The 24262-nt window shown below is 38.9% G+C and overlaps 1 protein-coding gene across 4 annotated transcripts in view; it reads left to right on the forward strand.

The window, feature by feature from the left end:
- Pdgfc (platelet derived growth factor C) overlaps positions 1-24262 on the forward strand; it is a 181942-nt gene that overhangs the window by 130028 nt on the left and 27652 nt on the right. For all 4 annotated transcript variants that reach the window (XM_013522909.1, XM_013522907.1, XM_005400945.2 and 1 more), the window contains one exon: positions 2452-2632. In XM_013522909.1, the coding sequence (XP_013378363.1) occupies positions 2452-2632 (181 nt within the window). The remainder of the gene's footprint in view (positions 1-2451; positions 2633-24262) is intronic.

Consider the following 24262-nt stretch of genomic DNA (forward strand, 5'->3'; position numbering starts at 1 on the left):
TCTCTCTCTCTCTCTCTCTCTCTCTTACTTTCCTTGTCTCTCTCTCTCTCTCCAGGGAAGGGGATACTGGCTGGTTTATGTTGTATGGTGGAGCATGGACCCTCTCTATCCTTTTAATTTAGGCTTTTTCACTCATTGCTTTCACATTCCCTAGTTATTTTTAAAATGTAGGTATCTAAGGGGTAGGAGGGACACAAGCTAGAGATGGAGAAAACTTCACTGATTGCAACTCCATGTCCACAGTGTTTCAAGCACTCCACATTTGCTGTTTCACCTTCGAATATCTCTGTAAGTTAGATGTCCTCGCCTTCAAGTAATGCATGTGGAGAATGAGGCCGAACTCTCTGAACATGTAGAGTTCTGGATGATTCCTTAGGAGGATGATTTATAGTTAGTTTGTGACATACTTTGCCCTATTTCATCACCTTTTTACTTGTTTGAATTCGATACCACACAAAATATATTATTTTGCTTATCTGGTATACACTAGAATTTAACTTTTTAAAAAAATCTAGTAATTGTTTTTAAACATGCCAGACTTCCCTTTTTAAAATTTATTTTAAAAATAAAAGAAGGAAAACGTATTAACAAACAGACATCCATTTACAAAATAGCATAAGAACAATACAAGCAATACCGAATTATAGACAAAGTGGTAGGAAATTCACAATGGTTGTTGTATTACGTATTGATATCTTCAAAGTAGTTTCTCAGGACCATACTCATAAGTGAAATAAACCAGACCTCCATGTGTAAGTGATGTATTGTCTCATTAGTGTAAGAACATGAAAGAGTGAATAAAAATTAGGAGGTATGATAGACACTGTGAAATGAAAGGAAACTGCTCAAAAGTAAAGAGCAACTGGGATGAGGGAAAAGAGAAAAAAAGAAGGGGAAATTATGTATGTGTGTATATACAGGATAGCTAACATAGTTGTACTACTGACTTCTATCGCTTTACTGAAAGGAACAGCTAATAATTAATTAATTGATTAGACTTCTCTTTTAACAAAAGTTTGTCAGTGTACTCTTTATAAATTATTCATATTTCTTATAAGCCATCATGTATTTATAGGTGCAAAATAAATATAATGGCCTGGACACTATATGTATCTCAAATAATAAGAACTAATTTATGTTGCAATAATGTATTTCAGGACATAAATGCAGATGAATAGTTTTACTAGAAAATTAAACAGAGGTGGTCAAATACTTGTTTCTCTTAAGCAGACACTGTGAATGTGATAGCTGCAGATATAGACTAATACGGATGTGTTTAATTGCCTGGGTTATGCTGCCTATGAGGTAACCGGTGTTTCTGATGGTGACCTGCTCCACAGGAGTGAGTAACTCTTGGAAAAGTTCCAAACAAAATAGAGAATCTTCTCTTCATTTACTTGATAGCTGCAGTTCTACTTCTGGAAATATTAGCTTAAATTTAGACAGTGCAAAACATATGTGTCTAGCCACGAGATAACATGAAGTTCCAGACCCACATAAGTGATGGGAAGACTGTTACCTGAATGAAATGTCTGGTGAGGTATTTGAGAGGTCGGGGGCATGCAACCTCTACTTATGTTCAAGACTTTGCGATTTTGAGTATTTCTGGACCTTGTCTCCTAATGTCAGAAGTTTCACTCCTAATCCTGGAGCCACCCTAAAATGTTTCTAGAAATTTCTAAAACATCCTGTTTGCTGACAGTACTATTCCATAAATACTTCTGATCCTGATCTTCCAAATGAAGGTTAGCGTTTGTTTAAAACAAATATTTATTTCTTATGTTTGTAATACTATGCGTAGTACGAAAGTGTTCAATGGAAATTTGTAACTGTTCATTCTTTTCCTTAAGGGTTTAACTGTCTAAGGAGATGAGAGACTAATAGGTAGATTGATTGATTGATCGATATGAAAAGTCCTATTTACAAAAAGAAAAGAAATGTGTTGGGGAGCCGAGAACTGTGAGACCGCTCAGGGCAGTGGTGTTCGAAGGGGGAGGTGAAGGACTTGTACACACTGAGGTGACTCCAGAACGTCTTGCGTCACAGACAAGGCAGGAAGCCAAGGAGGGAAAGTGCCTCCAAGGGAAGAGTTACTGCCTGAAGGTAACGGCAGTGACAGCGGGAAGCAAGGTTGGAGCTCACATCACCTGTGAGAAGCCAGGCTGAGTAACTCATGAATGTCAGTACTCAAGTTCAAAGGTGGCTCTTCATTGCATTTGGAATGTGTGAGCAGCAAAACAAGAGGATTTTGCACGGACGGCTCATTTCTTCAACTGGCATCTCATTTTCTAGTGTGTCTTTTTTTTTGTTTTTTTGGACGATGTCATTACATTTATAGAGATAAATTTTGGATGAACTTATTGCTGGGGTGTGCAGATTCCACTACAGGCTGGAAATTTGATTACCCAAACAAGTGACCCTGATGTTCTGTCTTCCCCTTGTCCGTTCCAGGTATGATTTTGTAGAAGTTGAGGAGCCCAGCGATGGAAGTGTACTGGGACGCTGGTGTGGTTCTGCTGCTGCGCCAGGAAAACAGATTTCTAAAGGAAATCAAATCAGGATACGATTTGTGTCTGATGAGTATTTTCCTTCAGAGCCAGGGTTCTGCATCCACTACAACATTGTCGTGCCAGTAAGTATCACCCTGAGACCCCACTGTGGAATTGTGTTTGCCGCTGGCTTACCTGATTTCCCCCTCTTCAACACGGGAAGCAGAAAACCAAAGACTTCCCCAGCCTCAGTTTTCCGCCCTCGTAAGTTTTACTGTATTTATCTAAAAAGCAAAGATTTTTACCATACATTACTGGCAATGTTAAATACCTTATCAGCATAATAAATATGTGTTTTTACATTTACAAAGTTATTCCCATTACCCTCAGCTCATTGACTTGTATTTCAGCACTGGTGGGAAGCTATAAAGGGGTTATCTCCTGAAAAAATTAGAAAAATTTGTGTTATGTGTTAATATCTTATTATTTAGGAATGACATAAAATTCAACCCCACAATGTCTGACTTAATTTGTAGTGTAGATCATATTAATAATAAAACACTGTTTTATTAAGCATTAATAATATTTTTAGTATTCTAGTGTATTTGTGACCCTAATATACTTTTTTGCATTTTAGTAAATGTTATTCTTTATTTAAAGATTTAATTTTTGAAAGTTACACAGTATTCTAGGGGTTTCAAGCGAATGCGTAGTTTTGGGACTGAAGATTTTGCAGAGCGAGGAAGGCACCACTGCTTGAGACTTTTACTAAAATATGTGTATTTCCTTAAAAATCTGCACTTATATGTGATTTTTAAATTTTTTCCCCATTAAAACGGCATCATTTTTTTCTGAACCTACCCAAACCTTATTTTTACGTATGTCATGTATAAAAATAAACCTGACATTTTTGTTTTCATCTTTGTTTGCCAGACAAGCGTGAACTTACTATTCTTTTCAAGGAAATATATTGTCAATATATTTAAATGCAATTATCTCGATTTTCCTATGTATCTTAAAGTTTATCCTGCTTGAATAACATTCATGGTCTTTGTGAAGTTTTAAAATTTTCAATAGAACTTAACAAATATTTCTGTTTTATTTAATTATAATTGTATTCCTAAATGTTTACCTATCACAGCTTACCTTCAACGGCACAACATATTCTTATATTTATGTATTATTTGTTATATCTCTTTATTTTATTACAACAAAAATATTGAAAACTCGTGCTTTTTATACCACATCCCACTTATGGCCATAATCTGGAAATTCTCACAAAATATATGTTGATATCATCTAGTATACTTTTGAAAGTTAATCAGTAATACCACATTTTAAAAGACTAAAAAATGAGTATCTCGAACAGTTTTGACAGATGATCTAGTCAATTAGCTGTACTTACTATGACTTTAGTAGGTGTACTCTTACTTTTATTAGCTGTACTTACTATGGACTTTTATATCCAGTGTATTCTTACTGGGTGTAAAAGTGTTACACACACACCAGCAACTGCTAAAGCAAATTAAAAGTATGGAGTCAATAATTAACTTTATTATATTTGCATTGTTAATCACAGTTTCCTGTTTTGATTACCCCCACGTCAATTGGAATATTTTTAGGCAACACGGTAGAGAGGGGTTGCAAATAATAGAGCATACAATTTAAAAGACACACTAAACTGCGAACATAAAGTTTGAAAATGGTCATTTGTTCATTTAGTAATAGTAGAATCTTTCATTGCATATGGTTGGTAACGAAGGAGATCTCTCTAAAATGTTGTAAATTCAGGATGTGAGTCTTGATCAGGTTTCTTATGTAGATTATTAATGATATAAATATCACTATTCCATTTTGAAATAATTTTTCTATTGTAGATTCTCTACCATTTCCTTTGTTATATTCTGTTTCCTTAACTTAATATTTTAAAAATTTAAATGGAATAAAATTTAATAATTGAGTAAAATTATTTTAAATTATGAAAATATTAAATTATTATAACTTTAGTCTTGAATTATTTTTAAAATTTAAATTTAATGAAATTCATAATTTAAAACTGTTATAAGCAGCCAAAGACATACATTCTTAAAAATACTACTGATAAGTAATACTTTGATCCCCTGACTGTGCTAGAATAAAGCTACTAAGAACATAACCTATTTTCTTAATATCCTCATTCACAGGATTTATAATTTAATTTAATTAACTGAATGTGGCCTTGGAAGCCATGGCTGTATTTCTACAAAGTGATATGATCTACACTTTTGGTATGAGTTTTAGTTTACAAATTTTATTATAAAATAGAACAGGTTTTATTCATCCCAGCCCTGTCATAAAACTAAACTTAAAGAGATTATTTGTATCATAAATGAACTATTCTCTTCATGTTATATTAAATTAAGTGTGTAGAAATAATCAACTATCCTACTACAGGATAAAACCTGAAATCTAAAATGTGTATATGTCTCCACTAAAGGTTGTCTTTTTATAACGTTATGGCCACATGCTTTATCTGGTTATATAATATGAAGAGTTGTATGCATTAAATGAAATAGGTAAAGACAAAACCACAAAACATTTATAGCTCCTAGCTCAGAGAGTAGGTTATGGTCTGTCAATAGATACTTGGAATACCAAGTTTATCATACACCTTCATCACCCCAGCCTCATACCACACAGGTCACCAGCACTTGTATATCCATAAATGTGTATCAGTTTCACAGGCTTTGTGATAAGATAAGGGACCAGAAAAGATCTTCTGAACGCACCCCACACTCGTGACTAAGAAGGGCCTTACCGCTCCATTGAGAGATTCATTATTATCTATTTGCAGACATTTACGGTGCCTGAGACCAGATGCTGCAGGTGAAAGGCCTCAGGTCACACGCTTGTCATTGGTCCCATCATAAAATTGGATTCAGTACCTTCTGAATGGTTACTGAGCGAGTCTAACACGTTGTAAATGTGGGCTCAGGTGGACTGCTGTCAGTTCTGGAGACTGTTGAACCGTGCTGCACTGGCCTCTAATCTGACCAGGCCTAGGCTGTGGATTCGAGATTAAATGGCAAAGGAGATGTTACGATAAATTGGATCTTCTTTAGGACACTACACCTGAGACATTGGGAGGAATAAATAAGACAAGGATGAAGCGAGGGTCCTGTGCTGCTTACTCTGAGTGATTTGCAGAGTTTGTTCTGAAGTGCGCTCTTCGGAAAAGTTATTCATATACTTATGACTTTTATAGCCTCGTAAGCTTCTGTTCTTCTGTATTTAAGTATACTCTGACAACTGACCCGCAATTTTGCTGATTCTTTGCCTTGATCCCATGCACCTTCGCTATTCCGTACTGAACAACTGCGGGTGGAGGGCTGGCGTTGATGAGTGAGAATTTGACAAGTGGTTATGCTTTTAAGCCTTGCAGAATGTTTTGAATTATCATCGTATATTGCTAACTGACATCCTTCCCTCCACACATTCCCTAACACTTACCAGCAGGGCAGCGATCCATCAATCTTATCTGCGAGTCAGATAAATGAAAGCTGAAAGGAAGAAAGTGCGCCTCTGGGAGAGCAGACTTGAAAGTTCTGCGGCATTTGCTTAGGGGCAGGTGCCCTCCATGCCCCATCAGCTCCCACACTTTTTTTGTGCTGTACTTTTTCTTTCTGTGGTGGCTGAGCTTCCATATTAGCACACCTGGTTCCTTCCCTAGAGGCTGTGGTCTCCTGCTTGCACACCCACCGCTGCAGAGTAGGCCCTTACGTGCCGGGGACCACACAATTGCTTTTATTTTTTGTTAACTTTGTAATGATAGTAATAATAATAAAAAAACTGCAAACCCTTGTCAGACTTAACTTCCTTTTTGAAGGTGTGCCACGGGTGGTGAGGGCAATGCTAGACACGCTGCATCTGCCCAGTAAGATTTTATGGAAATCCAATCATTTTACAGAATTTCATAGAAATCCATTTTCCCTTGGATTTCTCTAAAACCAAGGTAGCACTGAACTAAGTTTTCATAGCTGGCGTGTTGTTACCTTTGTTACTGCCATAGCCCAGTTGGGATTCTTGAGCAGGAAAACTGTAAACATACAGCAGTGACACCAAGTATTCTCCTGCTCCTGAAAACGTGAGCTGTGTAATCAAAGATACATGTTTGCTTGCCAAAAACCTGCCCTGGTTTCTCTTTTTCTTCTTTTCCTCTCTTCTTCCCTTCCTTCTTTCCCTCCCTCCCTTCCGTTCTTCCTTCTTCCTTTCTTCCTTCTTCTTCCTTCCTTCCAAGGGAGGAGGTTTCTGGAACACTAGAGAAACACCCACCACCCAGAACATAGTACAGACCTTTTGTAACCATTCGTGTGTATATGCGTATAAGCAGTTTTACCTGTTTTAATAAAGAAACGGTGAAAGTTTGGCATCTCCTCCTACACAGAGAATTTTAACTCATGTCACAATTTTCTAGAACAAATTACATAGAATGTGTATTTTTAGAATTGCTTATGTTTTACAAGTGAAAGGATAACTACAGCCTTCTTTGAGAGTAGGAATGGGTATGGAGTTCTGGCCCACCATTAATTTTCAGTGGCTCTGATCACCGTGTATCTTAAAGGTAAATCTTTAATCCATTAGTTAGTAGTTTTCAGAAACAATTTTTGTTATTATTTTTTATTTTTGCTCGTTGTTACTAAAAGTGCAGTGTGCTCTTGTAAGGTGATTGGCCCGTTTTTCTGGGGTAACAGGTGCCAAGACGCAGTGCAGAGCAGGAGGGGTGACATCGTGCTGGACGCGCTGCTGCTGACCTAGTTCTGTGAAGGTTTTACATGTTCTATAAACACATATACTTCTCCTCATAGTGTTATGAGCTCAGTATCTTGTTTTGGATTCCCTGGTATTTCAGAATAAGTCACAAATAAAATTTCTGTCTCCATTTACTCTACCTTAATACCTAAGTTGATACTATAGGCAAAGACATTGACCCGAAGTTACAGGTAGTTGTAATTTTTTTTAAAGTACAAGATTTATGAAATAAATTTAATTTTTTAGCATTTAGTGCTATTTTAGAGAATTATAGAACTATTATTCTCCAACCATGCTCCATTAATAAATAATAGAAAATAACTGTGCAAATTGATCCTCAACGATGTATATTCAGCTTTGATGATTGTGGGGAAGGAGTTAATAATGTCTTTAATGTTTTTTCCTTCCTGCTAAAAGAGAGAGGCAGAGAAAATGACCCTGTAGATTAGTGGTGAGAGATTCTTGGAGGAGAAATGAAGCAAAACTGAAATAAAACAGCACAAGATTGTTTCTGTTTTGAGGCCCCACACAGCGAGGGCCAGAACACTTCACAGCCGTCAGCAAAGAACATTTCTTGTTTAATTCCAGAGTAATTTATAATAGATTATATATGCTGCAGGCTTTGTAGTGTGGCACAAGCACTATTACTTAAAATGTGAAGAGACCCACAAAGGCTAGAAATAACATCTCTTTCCTCCAGTATCAAAACACCTTATAAAAGTCTCACCTCTCTGAGAGAAATATCTAAACCATCCACATATTTTTATCAGGAAATGGATTCAGATAACCACACCCATTTTAAATAAAATATGCAAATCTGAACCTGACCCTTTTTAGTGTTTTTTCTTTAACAGGTACAGCTATTTTTCTTGGGATATTACTGCATGTAATATTTTTTAAGTGCTTATGAAATTTCAGGGTTTTGTTCTTTTCCCTCCAATCTTGTGAACATCATAAAAGTGATTAAACTACCGCTAATTTTTCTTCAGTGGATTTTGTATGTTGTATTTTAAGTGTTTTAATACTAATTTTTGAGTAGAGTAATATAGTATTTACGACAACTTATTGCCCCTTTTCCTCAGTTAGTGAATTTTTCGGTTTCCATACAGAGAAATAAATACTGCAGGCACCACGCAAGTGACTGCCATGGATTTTTACCTTTTTCTTTATTGCCTAAAAACATGGGCAGGAGAGAAACAAGTGAAACTCGTTTCTTTAAATCCCTTTGGAGGTTACTTTATTATTTTATGATAGTAAATTTTTTAAAAATGTGTAAAATCAGTGACACTTATTTAGAAAATGATTTTTTAAAAATTCTTGAGAGTAAAGTTAAATGAAAAGATAACATAATGATGGCAAATGGCATAACGCTGTGTATGATAGTACAGTTCTGCTTTATGGTGGTCACGTGATAATCTGAAGATGTGTTTTCCTGCGCAGTGGTTCTGTAAACGGCCGGCGGTTAGGTCAGGGTGCCGGCCACCACGCCTGGCTTCTGGGGAGGGTTAGAAGGACACTTGGTGCCTGAGGTGCCATTTGGAATGCATGACTGATTGCCAAAGTGGTTATTAATTATGCAGGGTGCCGAGAACAAAGCAGCTCAGTGAACACTGAAATCGGAGGGAGAGAAGGGGGTGGCTTTTCTACAAGTATATGCCGGTAGATTATTTCACTGTTCAGACCCTGCAAAGAGAGGTCTTAACTGAAGGCTCAATTTGCTTTTATGTTCAGCTTAAGAAAGCTTCTAACCAACTCTCAGGATTTCATATTCGCTGCTCACGTTCTTATATGGGTGGTGGGCGCAAGCATAGAGCAAAGTTACCAGGAGGAATATTCAGAACACTCATCTCATGCAAAAAACCGACAGAATAGGCTCAAGATTTTAAAAAGTTTGAAATCTTCAGGACAATTACACCACAGTCCCATATTGTTGTATTAAACCAGTTTAAGTGAATGAACATTTATGTGAAAATTTGTTTCAAAATACATGTTTTACTTACATGAAGAGAGGAGATTTTGGCCTTAGAACTTTCGTAGTATTCAGAAAATTGAAAGGGTTTTTCAAGTACTGTAACCTATACTGCAGTCTGAAGTACTTGTTGAATGATTAGATTTCATTAAAATGTACAATGCACTTGTATATTTATGCAAGGGGCCTTGAGATGACAGTATTTTATTGCTTCAGGAAAACTATACAGTTTCTGTAGAGACTAAACTCTAGGCTAAGAGCTGTGAATATATTTTTCAGCAAAATGTTTACACCTCGGATGTTGTGTTGTCTTTCATATGAAGATTGTGTTTGTCTTCCATTTTACTAATTCCTTTTGTTCTAAGTAATCCCTTGCAACCTGAGAAAGAATTTTACTGTATTAAGACTTACATTTAGAAAAGAAAATCAGTACTTCTACAGGAATGGTAAAAACACATAGATCATTTAAAAATGTTTCATACAGGAGTTGTAAATAAAATTTAGACTAATTTAAAACTTGAGATTTGACTCATATTATAGCTACCCACAAAGTTCAAATACTTTGCAGATAATATAGCAACCTAAAAATGATGGAGGAAGTTGGTCTGTAGAATAAGTTTCAGCAATTAAAATTATAAACAATAATTTTTTTCAATGTCCTCATCCATTTTCACAGTAATTCTTTCAACATGCACTTGTGGAGGTATAGCTGATGAGATATTTTGTTGAAAATATTTAAAGATGTAGGTAATATTGCCCTGCTTTCCTGATAACTTATCTTGCTGTGGAGGTAAATATATGTACAGTATAAGAATAAGCATCATAGAAATGGTTTGAACAAATTATCATTACAGCGAGCTAAGTTAGGTAGAGATTGACAGGCAGGTAGAAAGGGACCAAGCCTGAGACAGAGCCAGAACAGAGACATGGGAAGCCAGTCTGTGGCCCAGGGCTGAGCTGAAACTCTTCCCAAGCTGGAGACACCAGGCCAGGCCTGAGCCTCCCCAGAGGGAAACAGCGGCTCAGAGCTGAGCTGTAACCCGCACTGTCCACCAGGTGAGTGTGAACAATGCAACACGCCAAGAAACAACGCAAGTTCACGCAGAGAGAGGAGTAGAGCACTCCAAGCCACTCTTGCCTTTCCAGAAACGCCTTTGCTCCTCTCCCTGCGCCCTCGGTGCCCCTGCTACCCGCCTGCTCTCCTACTGGACCACAGTAGCCACGCGACTCCATGGCAGTCCTGCAGGTTGATTGCACGTTGACCCTAGATGACCTGCGATGTGGTTTACTGTATAAAAAACCCTGGGTAAAGAGCTTCAGCGGCAGCCCTCTCTCGGGAGCCTCCTGGCTCTCAGGACCTTTCTCTTCTCGAAGCTTCTCCTGCTCTTAACCTCCCTTGTCTGAGCACACTCTTCGGCGTCCTGAGACACAACTCGGCATGTCTAACTGGATGGGAGTTACTCCCTTGTGACACGTGCTGAATTTATGTCGTATTTCACAGGTGGCATGGGTCCAGCCTGCGGGATATGTATTCCACAATGTGCTAAGACACTGTTAGAGGAAGAAGACATTTACAATCATCAGGAAATATTCTTTCATTCCTCATACTTTTAGATTTAATTTTCATTTGGTTCTGAGTTAATTTTGCACATAATTTTAAGAGGCAAATGCGTCTTTCAGATTTGCTACACAAACACAGTTCACCCCACTTCCTTCTGCCTAAGCTTTCGTGTTCCTTGTAGACAAGCACTTCCTTTTCCTTTAATGGATCCATTCAGAATTTGTCCTCACAACTTCATGTAACACGCTTACACTGCTCCTTTTGGATCCTTTAGTTTTAAGAGCTGTGGATAGATTTCCCTCTCTGGGACAGAAGGCTTTCATTTTCCTTCTTTAGCCGTTGTCACTCTAGACACTTCCCATGTTCCAGCCTCTTTTCTCTCCTAATTGTATCCCCTGCAGGCTCAGCGTTTCCCTCAGGGTGGTTAATGGCATCACTTTTCACAGCTGAACCACGAATCTCCTATGGCTGCATTTCCTTGCTGGTCCTTTTGCATTTCACCAGAAGTTGTATTACTCTGTGTTTATTTTGTTTTTATATGTGCCGTTGTGCTGTCTGCAAACCATTCCTCAGTGCATAAATCTTTTTTTAACTCAGTTGCATGTTCCCGAGGAGATCCTTGGGGGCATCTCCTGGCCTGCTGCAATCTGGACCGCCCCCAAAGGACTTCTATGCTATCACCCTGGGGATCCCCTTCTCCCACCCTCCTAGGGACCCTTCCACACTGTCTTGGGGTAGATCCTGTACTGCCAGATCTTTTGCATTCTTCTCTCATCGTTTACTTCTGTGTTTGTGAAGTGAATACCATACCAGTGAACTTACGGACAAATAAATGCCAGCATTTGTTTGAGATAATTTTTTGTGACTTTGCATAATTGAAATGTGCCTCTACTTAATCCTCAGACTTCAGTGTCATCTTCCTTACATCTGAAGTTCAAGTTGGCCACATTAAAGCTGATGGGCATTCCATGCGCCCAGACAGGATCACTGATCATGGTGTTTAATGCTTTGCAAACTCTCTGGTCTGGTCAGTACCTTGAAAAACAGAAATAAAAACCAGGCATGGTTAGGGCTGTAATGCCAGCATTTGGAGAGGCTGAGGCAGGAGAACTGCATGTTGAAACCTAGTGTGGGCAGGGGGGGTGAGAGTGGAGGAAAACAAGATTTATGTAACATGGGGAGAGGGGAGATTGCAAGGGGGTGCATATATGCACCACATCCCTAAGAGGAATAGGATCACCATGCACTATAAACATATATGAAATATGTACACACACACACATGAAGTGGTCCAAGAGGTGCAGGGAGGGGGAGTGGGAAAATGGGAGTGGAGTAAAAATAGAATTACCAAATGTCATGTACATCTAGCAACATCCCACTATGAATCTAATCATTCAAATGCATTAATAAAATAAAAAAAGCAAAAATATAAATAAAAATAATTTAAAGTGGCTAGGGAAGTAGCTCAGTGAGCAGGCTCTGCAGTTCATCCCTGGCGCGGCAGAATCAAAACCACAAAATACTATCACTGTAATCTTTTCTCTGGGTATATAAATCTCCATAGCCCATCCCGTGAACCAGGAGTTAAGTGGAGTAGGACCCCAACTCTCACCGTCAAATGTGAAAGTTTCTACTCTAGTTCCTCCATGACTAAGAATCATATTACCACTCCTACCTATTCTTGGGTTTGTCAGTCCATATATTTTCAGTTTTATTTTTTTCAGGAAGCAAATCTGAACAGGGAATAAGTCGGTCTTCTCCCAAGAAAGGAAATGTGTTTGGAGTGTCTGGTAATTTCATTAACACATTTCCACCAGTTCTCTTGTTTTTCACTCCATTGACATATTCACCTCTGCAGGCCTCCGAAGTGCCACCAGCTCCCAGAGTGTGTGGGTGATCTTTCATGTATATCAGATTACTTCTTGCCTGTGTCCCTGCCTTTCTTTGTCAGTGACCAATGTCTGCCTGATTTTCATTTTCCTAAACTTATCGCTGTTGGCCTCTTCCCATTTGTTTGGCCTTAAGGAACTGTACCTTTCAAAAGCATTGTTGAAATCATTAATTCCAGAAGGGAAGAGCGCTATAATCACCACCTTTCCATTCTTTTTACCTTACTTATACAATTTATATACTGATGACCTTATTAGAAATCAACTGTGTATTTGTTTGACAAAATATTCAGAAACTCTGCACAGGTCCACTGAGGACTTCACATGTGCAGGTGTCCTGGCTTTATAGTTAGAGGTCTACCCCTCACTTACCTCCCTCTGGCAGGTGAAATGGGTTCCATTAGAACATGGCTATGCTCAAACTATGTTGACTTTTTCAGTGTTAAAGAGATACAGATACAGATTAATACTGGTTACTAACAGAATGTTTTGAACTGTTTTTGTGTTGGTATCATGCCCGGCCAAGTCTGAGAGATACTGAGCAAGGGCTTGCTGTCTGACATGCGTAGGAGCCTATATGGTGACACCAGGTTTTTGAAAAACTAGAAAGCTTTTATTGAGAGTGCTTGCTCTTGGAAGCAGGAGTCTTGCTTGATCTACCTCCCAGATGGGTTGGTTGGTACCTAGAGAATTTATTGGAAAGGGGAGTGGAGAGGATTTGCTGATTAGATGGTGAGAAAGGAAAGTGTTTGCATTCTCTTGCATGTAGAGGTCATTGTGCCTCTTCAGGGGAAGCTTGTGCTTATCAAGGTGTGATGTGACTGAGGATGTTGGGTTGGTGACTCCAGAAGGTCATTCCTTGAGCATGTTCAACAGCAGACAGTTGGCTTTTAACTAATCTCTGCTACATTCTTGTAAGACAACCACAAAAGCTTTGTTCCTTATCCAGGACAGGTGTAACCAAATGATTTATGATGTGATCCATATATTTGATAAGACTTTATCTGTTTAATCTACAAATATTTGTCGATTTGAGTAATATTTGTCTATTTGTATTAATACTACACTGAATTCACATGAATCTGATTTTAAATACACCTTAAGTTTTCCATCCTTGAAAAGTCTTAGAACAACACTGGAACAGAAGTCCTTCCAAAAGGGATTGATTCTGAAAGGTGAGTGTGTTGTCAGCTCTTGGAAAGAAAGTGCTTCATAGCATCATCTTTAAAAAACAGATGGTTCTCGCCTTTGCTGGTTCTAGTTATGGTTTGTTTTCAGCTCCCAGTGGTGCCAGAGCAATACATGTTCAGTAGGAACCGTACTTGGAATTTTGCATGCTGCTCTTTCTGGGGCTGGCAGTATGATAGTCAGCGTGGAACTGCTCTGGAAGCCTCAGCCACTGCGAGTCAGCCACGTGACCACAAATGGAAGCCACAGGACTTCTGCAGTGTGCTCTGCCGCCCAGCAGTGTTCAGTATGTCACATGCGGTAACTCCGCTATTTGATTTGTGTATTTTCATCTTACTTTGGGTTTCTTACGATGTAACCCACCACAAGGCAGGAAGCACCCACTGTTAGGTGAGGTGGATGAGAATAAACATAGACTGAAACCCATGCTGGCTTCCTAAGGGGCGCTTTCATGCCAGTCGATGCCCAGGAAGCAGCATTACCAGCAGCTGTGGTTCAAAGCTCAGAGAAGGTCATGCACTTAGAAGTGAGGATGTGAGTTAAGGTTTCCCGAATTCCACTGCAAGCCAGGTTGTCTCTGGACTGGTTAAGCAAAATGAGGAAAAACACTAAAGAAGGAAAAGCAAATTTCAGATCTCCTGGTGCTCTTTGTTTTCCATTGAAACAGTTATGTTCATTGTGATGTCACAGATACTTTGAGAAGTTGGGGAACCTGGGGCTGGGGATTTAGCTCAATGGCAAAGTGCCTGCCTGGCAAGCGCAAGGTCGTGAGTTCGGTTCCTGGTACCGGAGAAAAACCAAAACCAAAAAAAAAGAAGTTGGGGAACCGGATGATCAAGACTAGGCCTTTTTATTTTGGAGCAAGCAATAAGCACGATAGTGCGGCTCAAACTGTATGTTTTGTGCGCAGTAGACTTCATACTGCAAAGGCAGAACAGGAGACAGTTTCTTTAAAAGTCATTTGCGAGTTGCGATATATATACATATCAGTGTCCCATGATGAGTGTACTTATTGTGTGTTGTAATCGTATACAAATAGAAAATAGAAGAAAAATAAGTGGAAAGCCAAAGAGATAAAGAGAATAGGCAACTCTAAGAAATACAAAATAATCAGTAAGCTCTAAAGTGTAGATAAGTATCATAATAATGTCATAGTTCAAAGAACTCCAGGAGCCTCCGATGTGCATAAAAAGACACCCAAACTAGCATGGCATGGATGCATTCGCGGCACTCCATGCCTTCTTGGTTGAGGGCACAACTCTATACCTGCTTAAAAGTAGACTTTGCCTGTGCATTTACAAAAACAAAGTCATTTGCAAGGTAAATAAAAGTAAAAATGCAAATGAGATCAAGGTCACCTACCTTTCCAATCTATCACCCTTGAAAAATTACTCGTTGCCATGATGTGAAATCCTATCAGCACCAGATTTTTCAAAATTGTGATGTTCACTAAGCACTGAAGTATAAAATTTATACCAAGGAATAGGAAAGTAAAACTGGAATCCAAAATGTACCCGGGGAATACAAAGTCTCCCAGTAAATACCTACTGAATATGTCACTCTAAAATGCAAAGGATCCATGGCATGTTTAGTTGGAAATGGGGCATTTTGTGTATAGTGTTTGTAATATAATATGCACTCAATAAATATGTAGAATGAATGGAAGAGGAAACCAAAGTACCCTAGTGAAATCCTGCCCTGCTGTTGGTTAGCGAATGGCACCTGAAGGCCACCAAGGACCCAGAGAAGTTGTGACATCAAGAGGCTGTTGTGTCAGGACACAGGTCCTTCTGTGTGCTACCATTCATAGGGCAGACTTTGTCTAAGTGTGAATAAAAGTTCTCATGCAAATACCTGACTCGTATCTTCCCTTGTGCAAATAATTTTTCAGGTGAGAGATTAAAGCTGTCATCTCTGGCTTTAAAAGACCACATTAAGTACTTCCAAATTACATTAAGTACTTCCAAAGCAGGTCACTTAAGAATGATAAGGCTTATACTAAATACTGTTCTTTTTTTTCTTATGGAAGAATAGTAAGAAAGACATTGAAGTGGCAATTATCTCTGTAAGACTCTTAAAATCTGAGATAGGAAAGGAAAATAAATGTAGAAGGTCCTGAGTCCGGTTTTGTAGCATCTTACTACCTACTCTGAAACTGGGCTGTGAAATTTTTATAGCACTGCTAAAGGAGATGCCTTTTTCCAGTGGAATAACCTTCTGATAGTGTAAAATATTTTTTAAAAAAACATACCACTGGGTATAAGTTAATAAAATACCATTATTTGTAATTAGTTGCTTTAGAGAAAGAAATATGCAAGATGCTGAACTGTCAGACACTGCATGCCAAAACTTGACTTTCCATACTGGAGTGAGGAGGTATTAAAATATATGACACATCCTTTGGATGAGATTCTTTAGAAGTCATCACAAACTTTCTGACACAAATATTTTCCTTTCCTTCTGGAATATGATGACTGACACTCAGAGGTATCTAATCTCATTCCTGATCAAAGTAATACAAAGAAATCCCAAGTCTACCATGGAGTGTTTTGTTTTATTTTGGAATCAGGAAAATCTCTTTCTGACTTGGTCTCCTGCAGAACACTGGCTTTTCTCTCAATCCACTGCCTACATGACCCCTTTACAGACACTACACGACCCCTTCACTATTTAGAACACCCACCAAAAGCTTACTACTTTAGGACTAAATGTCATGAACCTGAAGTGTGTAGTTTTAGCACACAGATTAAGTAGGCGTGCGTCCTTACTGCATACTTAAGCTGGCTGCTCAAAATGCTGGGATCACACTCTTCATGTCTCTGCACCGTATATTTCCTTCCAACACAATTCCTAACTGCATAACAGTTTCACATGCCCTACACCAGTTCTTGTGTTTTCTCTTTTTAACCTGACATTAAGGGCAAGGCATCATTTCATGTCACTGAGTAATTAATTTAGGACTCTTAACTCTTTAAAAAGATCTTCCGATATGATCCTTAGCCTTTTCTGTTGTAATGCTCTTTCAGCTGATTTTTACTTATTTTTAGTTGCAAGTCCGTGGTAAGATGTGATTTTGCTTAAAGATAGTATTTATTCATTTAACTTAGAGTTGGAATGTGTAATTTTGTCTCTGAACTCAAATGTGTATTAAGTTGGTTAAAAAAATGCAACCTACACGTGCAAATAGTAATGGTACCATACATTATCATTTCGTAAAGATTTAACTGATGTTTTGGATTCTTAGCTGCAAGTTATCCCATTTAGTCTTTACAGTAACTTCATAGGAAATGATCCTCATTTTACCTTGGAGGAAGTACGCTTAGAAAGAGACCACAGCTCGGCCATGGTTCAGAGCAAATAGATGCCAAAAGGCATACTGATACCCAAACTTTCAACCGTAGTACAATATCTCCCAGTCAACTCTTGACCTTTTACTTGGAGATAAATGTAAACTGATGTACACTTGTTAGAAATGATAGCGATCCTGTGTACCTTCCACCAGATTTTCCTCTCTGGTGACATTTTCTTGCATAAAGTATTATACACAGATGTTCTTCAGTTTATAGTAATTCAGCTGTCAATTTTTTTGAGTTTCAGGTAGGAAAGCGACACAGTAGAAAGTAAGAATTTTAATTTTGGTCTGTTCGCAGGCAGGCAGAGGTGTACTGCACTCTGACTTTGCCAGGTAGCTGGAGCCAGCTCGGCTCCCAGCTGTTCAGTGTGTGGTGAGAGTTTACAAACAAAACCACATTGAGCTGTTTTGCTCAATTCTGATGCTTGGGGGCATAGGTGTATTTAATGCATTTTTGGGCTTAAGCATATTCAGTCTACAAAGGGTATGCCAAGGCGAAATCCACTGAGAACTGAGCATTTGTGTTGTACACCATAAGCATAGAAATTGACATTGATCCAATCCACGCACCTCAGGAAGAATTTCAAGTAAGCAAAAAGTACAAAACACCATCAAAAGTATTAAATGAAGTTATTATGTGAAAGGATATTGGTAAATAAGTGTCAGAAAGAGATTTGATTAGTCCATAGTTTTCATGGTAGTTCCATCTAGAATAGCAGGAGAGGATTTGAGGATTGCAAAATGGCTTCGCAATATTAACTTAGGTCTGGAGAGACACTTGTATTCTGAATTAGGGATCACATTCTCCCTCACACAAAACTCTACAGTGTGGTGCAGAACCATTTTATTTCAGTCGAAAGTAGAATATCATAGAATAAAGACTACAAAATAAAAAGTAATACCACAAATCATTCATCTTGATGCAAAATTCAAGGTGAATGTGTGAAACATAAATAGTCACTATAAATAAGTCCACAAATAAGTTTGCTGCCTCTAAGACAGAGATTAATGAAGCTTCAGGATACTCGAAGCTCAGGATATAATCTATGGCATTAAACTGATGTCAAGATTGAGAACTGATTGCTTAAAAAGCCCTTCAGTTCTCCGGAGTAGATTGATGACTTTAGCGCTGCTCTGTTCTCATGCAAACTATATACAATTGGGTTCCAACAGGTGTGGTATGTGGTAGTATTTACACATCAAATGTAACTGGAAATAGGAACAAGTCAAACTATTTCCAAAGTGAAAGACACTGAACTACGATATTTTCAAAGTACTTCTTAATTGTATATTTCCATGGAAGCTGATTCAGGAACTCATTTGGAGATGTCAGTGGTCTGTCAGTTGATTAGAGTAGCTCAGGTGGAGAGTCCTAGAAATAATACAAATATTGACAGCCATTTAATCTCATTGCTCTTCATTTGGGGCCAAGATCTTTCCATTTGTAAAGTGGCGTTGGCTGATTGGACTTCTGTTGTGTTTTTTCTAATTATCACAGCCATAGCGCCTGAAACATGACTTGTAATTTGGGCTTCTGCACTGGATCTTAGCCAAAGGGCTGAGAAGCGATTAATTTGGTCTTCTTTAAGTAAAAACAAGAACTCAAAGCTACTTGAAAAACTTTAAGAATCGAATTCTCTTAGGACTTCATGAGCTCTTTCTCCTTGCAGATAAGTTAGCTGTCTCTCTCATCCCTAGTGCAACAGTAATTTTTATATGAACTCATTTTGTATGGTCTTTCAGAAATATTCATCTGAATTTTCAAAATGGGAATAAGTTGTATTTACTTGGGTTACATAGTATTCAAATAGCTTGATAATTCCAATAACAAGCTCTTCTGATAAGGACTTTGGGGAACATATGCCACCACCTCATGGTCCGTGTATTGCTTCACTCTGGTAGAAGCGGAGAAGATATTGCAGGTGGAATGCAGGAGTGAGGCACGTGTTGAGGCCGGTCCTCTCGTGCACATGCGCAGTAAGGCGATGAGGCAGGCCAGGACTTGAAGGCCGGGTAGGACCTTAACCTTGCTTTGTCCTTGCTGAACTTCCATGCTGACCCTGGATGACCCCTGTCCTTGGGAAACTGTGAATTAAATTGTGATCAGCGGCAAGGCAACTGGTAACTGCGCCATGGTGCAGCTGTGCAACGTACCTTTGTTCTCATCCGTAACTGTCCCTGTGATTTAGCTTCATTGCAGGTAGAGACAGGTAACTGGAGGCCGCCTGGAGGTGCAGAGAGTGAGCTTCGTATGGAGCATGCTCTGCGTGAGGAGCTCCCGATGAAGATGTACATTTCTGCCTTTATCCGTAACAGTTTCCTCTTTCTGCTCCCTTCAGTCCTTCCTCCCTTCCTTCCTTTGTTCTCCTCCTGTTATTTTGCTTTACGTGCGCCTTTGTCCTAAACTGCTCTTGGCTTGTGTTATTTTGAATGTCTTGAAATGTTCATTGTGTTCAAAATACTGTCTGTGCTCCGCCTCACTAATGCTTCTTCAGGTAAAGCCCAGGCTTTATGTTGTGGTGGTTGCTGTTCTAAGCAGAAACAACTTAGTTCAAGGCCCGTATTGTGCTTCCTAAGGCACACTGTGCTCTTCTACTGCAGAGCGTGCTCTGCTTGAAGACAAAAGGAAAAGGAGCGGTGGGATGTGTGAACTGCAAGTGCCTTGGCCGCTTGGCTTCCCGAATGTGTCAGCAGCCCCAAGGCTATGGACAGATCGAGCTAAGGAAACAGTTTAACGTGAGCTCGCGTTTATTTTCCTTACATAATCCACACTTATCATGCTCCCGTAGGTGCTTGGATATAACAATGTACTGTGGAACAAATTACATCATGCAGGTTAATAACAGTGTTCACTCCTCCGAGACCCTGGGCACTGCCAGGTGTGGAGAACTCCTCAGTCACTGACCTTAAATGTGTTTCTTCCTTGAGCCCTCACTCCAAGCAGCTGGGGTTGTGGCCTTGAGTCTTCAGACCTAACTTGATTTCCCACTCTGCCACTAATCTACCTGTGTAACTCTGGGCAAGTTTGCCTGCCCACAAAATGTGAATAATAAAAGTTACTGCCCTATTTTGTTGTGAAGTTTAAATATCAAATGGTTAGGTCACTGTTTGAGGGGCAGTAGTCAAAGTCAGATGTACTAACATGTTCAGATTCTAAGCCATTATCCTTTCAGCTTTTAAAACCTTTTAACAAAGACTCAACCAAAAGAAAATTATGCAGTGTAATCATGGTCACCCATCATCACATTTTAAAGTGTGACATACATACATATATACACATGTATATGATTCAGGAATCATATACTAAACCTTAGCTTAAAAAAAAATCACTTTTCTTTTTCATTTCTTTTTTTTTTAAAGATACTAGTCCTGATATAGTAGATTGACTTCACAATCCTATTAAAAGTGTCAGAGTTTGAGTGGGAAAAGAATTCTGACCTAGATTACATTATTTGAATTTCAGAGTATTCCCCGGGGTTGGGGTATAAATCACTGGTAGAACAAATACTTAGCATGCATGAAACCAAAATTAGACAACAGAACACACACATGCACACACACATGAACTAGTGTGTACTCTTGGAAATTGACTTGTCATTCTGAAAAAGTAACATACTATGCTAATACAGTACCTGTAAAAATTGTAAGATCCACTCTTAAAATCCACACAGTTAACACTAAAAATATTTTTGATTCTAACCTGTAAAACCTGTGGTGGAGTTCAGCCCTTTTTCTCAACAGCTAATCAGAGCTTATTCTTCTTAAGAGTTTGTCTCTGATGGCTAGTTTTCAGTATTTTACTCTTTGATGGCGATAGGAACTATGTATCGAACATCCGCTTTCCTTCTGTGATATGAAAATAAACAGCTTATTGCAGTGATACACGGTTGGCTTCGTCTGCTTCCCCACTTATCTTCTGGAGCTCTCAAGAGTCCTTCATTTTAGAAATCCAGGCTTGAACCTGTGAACAGTCCTGCCATGTAGAATTTTCAGGGAGAGGGAAGAGGCCAAGGGACCACGCAGCGGTAGCTGTGTCTTGGTAGCGAAAGTACGAGGGAGGCCTGCGCAGGGAGTTCTCTGCCTCCCTGGTCTAACTGGAAGCGCAGATTAAAGGTTTCGGAGACCACAGTTTTTCACTCTTTTGATAGGCCTGTCGGCTTTCTGACCTAGTCACTTTTTGGATAGGTCTATCGGCTTTCTGACCTGGTCACTCTTTGGATAGGCCTATCGGCTTTCTGACCTAGTCACTCTTTGGATAGGCCTGTCGACTTTCTGGCCTAGTCACGCTGCATGGAGTGGGGCATTTTCTCTGTGTAGGAATGGCATTTCTGCCTGGAGATAATGCATTTTTGGTAGAAATAACTTGTCATTCAGTTGACACATTTTGCTCAGGAAGTGCTGGAATTTCAAAGCGGTTTCTGCTCGTGCATGCCCACCTGTTTCCTCCTCTTTGGTTTCCTGATTATTGCATGTGTTTCTCTTTCCAGAACTGGGGCTCTGTGACTTTTCATAGAATGTGACTTTCAGGTTTTAATTCAATTCCAAATTGGTTCCACTGTTCCATGAACACATTTCTCATTTTATTTATTTATTTATACATAAATTCTATTAATACACTTCTATTTTCCTCCATATATTTGGAGTATAATGCCAAAGAAATCTGTATTTTTTATATTTTATCTAAACTGCAAATTACACAGACAACATTTCACCCCTTTCCTGCTCACCCACCCCATGCCTTGCTTCTGAGAACACCAGAGTGTTCAATTTGTTATCATATTTGTTTTAAGTATAGACGATAAAGATTGCTGGTCTTTTCTGTGGACCCTTGGGGTTGAAAGAAAATGTTTCTACATGTTAAGCATTCCAAAACTGCTTTCTGTGTATCCCTTCTGGCTTCTCTGAGTAATAAGTCGGAAGATTTCATTAGGTATATCAAAGTTGGAAAATTTGCCCAAAGTATATTTGAAAATTCCTGGCCAAGTAGAATTAAGCTTCCAAGTGAAAGATAGGCAAGCTGTTACACTGGCTACCACAACTGTATGTGCTTTGTAGGGAGAACATGGTTTTAATATTTTAGTATTTGCCTTACTTAACATTGGATCTAAAGTTGTCACTACCAATGTATATTATTACTTATAAAGCAACTTCATCATGTTATGTTGTTAAATATAGAAAGCTAAATAAACATGTGCAATTTTAGGACATTTTTGTATAAATCTGTGTTTTATGCATTCAGCAGATTTTTCCCCAGTTAATGTGCCCATCACTTCTGTGGAATTTAGATTTTATTTTTTGTAACGTGTCTTTATTTTAGAACATTCTTTGTCATATTTCTTCTGTTTTGGTTCTTTGTTTCCTAAAGTTCTCGTTTCTATGTTCTTGATTTAAAAATATTCATTTTTGAGGATTCTTAGTTCAGATTTAATTGAGGGCATGTCAAACTCAACAGATTCATGTTTGAATTTCCAAGTTCCCAACAAATACATGATAATTTGGACATAAACAGTAATAATTAGATTTACTTGCTGGTATGACTGCAGTCTATCTAAATTCCTTTAGATCAGATTCTGTTTTGCTCAGTGGTGTATTATCACTTCGAAGCAGAGTTCTAGCACGTGGTGAGTACTCGAAAAGTTAAGGTAAATGAATGGATGGTAGACACATCTTTTGAGGTGTTCTAGGGGTGGAGAGAAATGCTCGTGGGGTAGCCAGCTGCCCAAGATCATGAAGTCACACTGGGTGGAGGAACAGCAGCCTGTGCACTATCTTGTGAAAATTTGTCTGTGTTTGTTTTCTGAGTCTGGGTCTCGCTGTGTAGCCCAGGCTAGTCTGGAGCTCATGGCAGGCCTCTCCCGCTGTCTCCTGCCTCACCCCTCAGCTGGGCCTTTAGGCCTTCACCACCATGCCTGGCTGTCTTGTGAAAATTCCTAAAGCTCAGAACAAGAGAGAAGAGTCCCTGCACCCAGTATGAATATGGAACCTAGGAAAACCCCTTGGTGGTCTGCCTGAGAAGTCACTGGCACCTTCAAGAGGGGAAATTAATGCATACCTAGGATGTGAAAGTGAAAAATGAGACAGGAGCAAAATTCAGGTCAGATGAAATAATGCAAAGTGTCTGGCTTGAGAAGGAAGTCAGCTTGCTGAGTAATGCAGGCCTCAGTGCGGCGTCAGAGTCGTTGTGCTTGAGTTTGTTTCGTGCCTTTCACGTTCGATGGTACTTTCGGGTTTTTTTGTTGTTGTTGTTGTTGTTGTTTTTGTTTTTTTCCGGTACCAGGAATTGAACTCACGACCTTGCGCTTGCCAGGCAGGCACTGTGCAGCTGTTCTAAATCCCCAGCCCCTCGGTGGTACTTTCACAGGCACTAATATTTAGCAGGTAGTTATGACCAATAAAGTCTCAATAAATAACTCAGTGAATGTCTGTGTGTACACCATCAAGCTAATACTTTTATTTAGAAAACATGGGATGGGTGGAATTTGCAATCAGTTCAGCAGTAGATCCTTGTGGCCAGTGCAGGGGAGAAAGTTCACTTTGTATTGTTAACATTTGAATATTTTTATTCTATCCAAATTTATCAGAGTTTGGCATTGCAAGTAGCCTTATTTTTTCATATTTTCCATCTGATTCACATTCCCTCTTCTTTGAACACAAAATGACTCCCTGATTTGGGTATAAAAATCTATGATCAAAGTCTCTTACCTCTTGAGGTCACTCCGTCCCTAACAAACACTGTTTTTTAAGTTTTCTTTCCTGTATTAACCAAAACATCTTTCTTTTTTTAAAAAAAATTTTGTTTGTTTGTTTGTTTTTCTTCTGGTACAGTAATCAAACTCATGACCTTGCGTTTGCCGAGCAGGCCCTATGCCCCTGAGCTAAATCCCCAGCCCCTCTTTTTTTAATTTTAAAGAGACACGAAAAGGGAGACCAGAAACCAATAAAAATGATACAGAATTTCAAAATAAGATGAAAAGAAATTAACAGTGGCTATTATATTGCATATCATTATCTTCAAAGTAATTGCCC

The sequence above is a fragment of the Chinchilla lanigera genome, unplaced genomic scaffold (genome assembly GCF_000276665.1).
Source record: "Chinchilla lanigera isolate Chin_1 unplaced genomic scaffold, ChiLan1.0 scaffold00070, whole genome shotgun sequence".
Classification (NCBI taxonomy): Eukaryota; Metazoa; Chordata; class Mammalia; order Rodentia; family Chinchillidae; genus Chinchilla; species Chinchilla lanigera.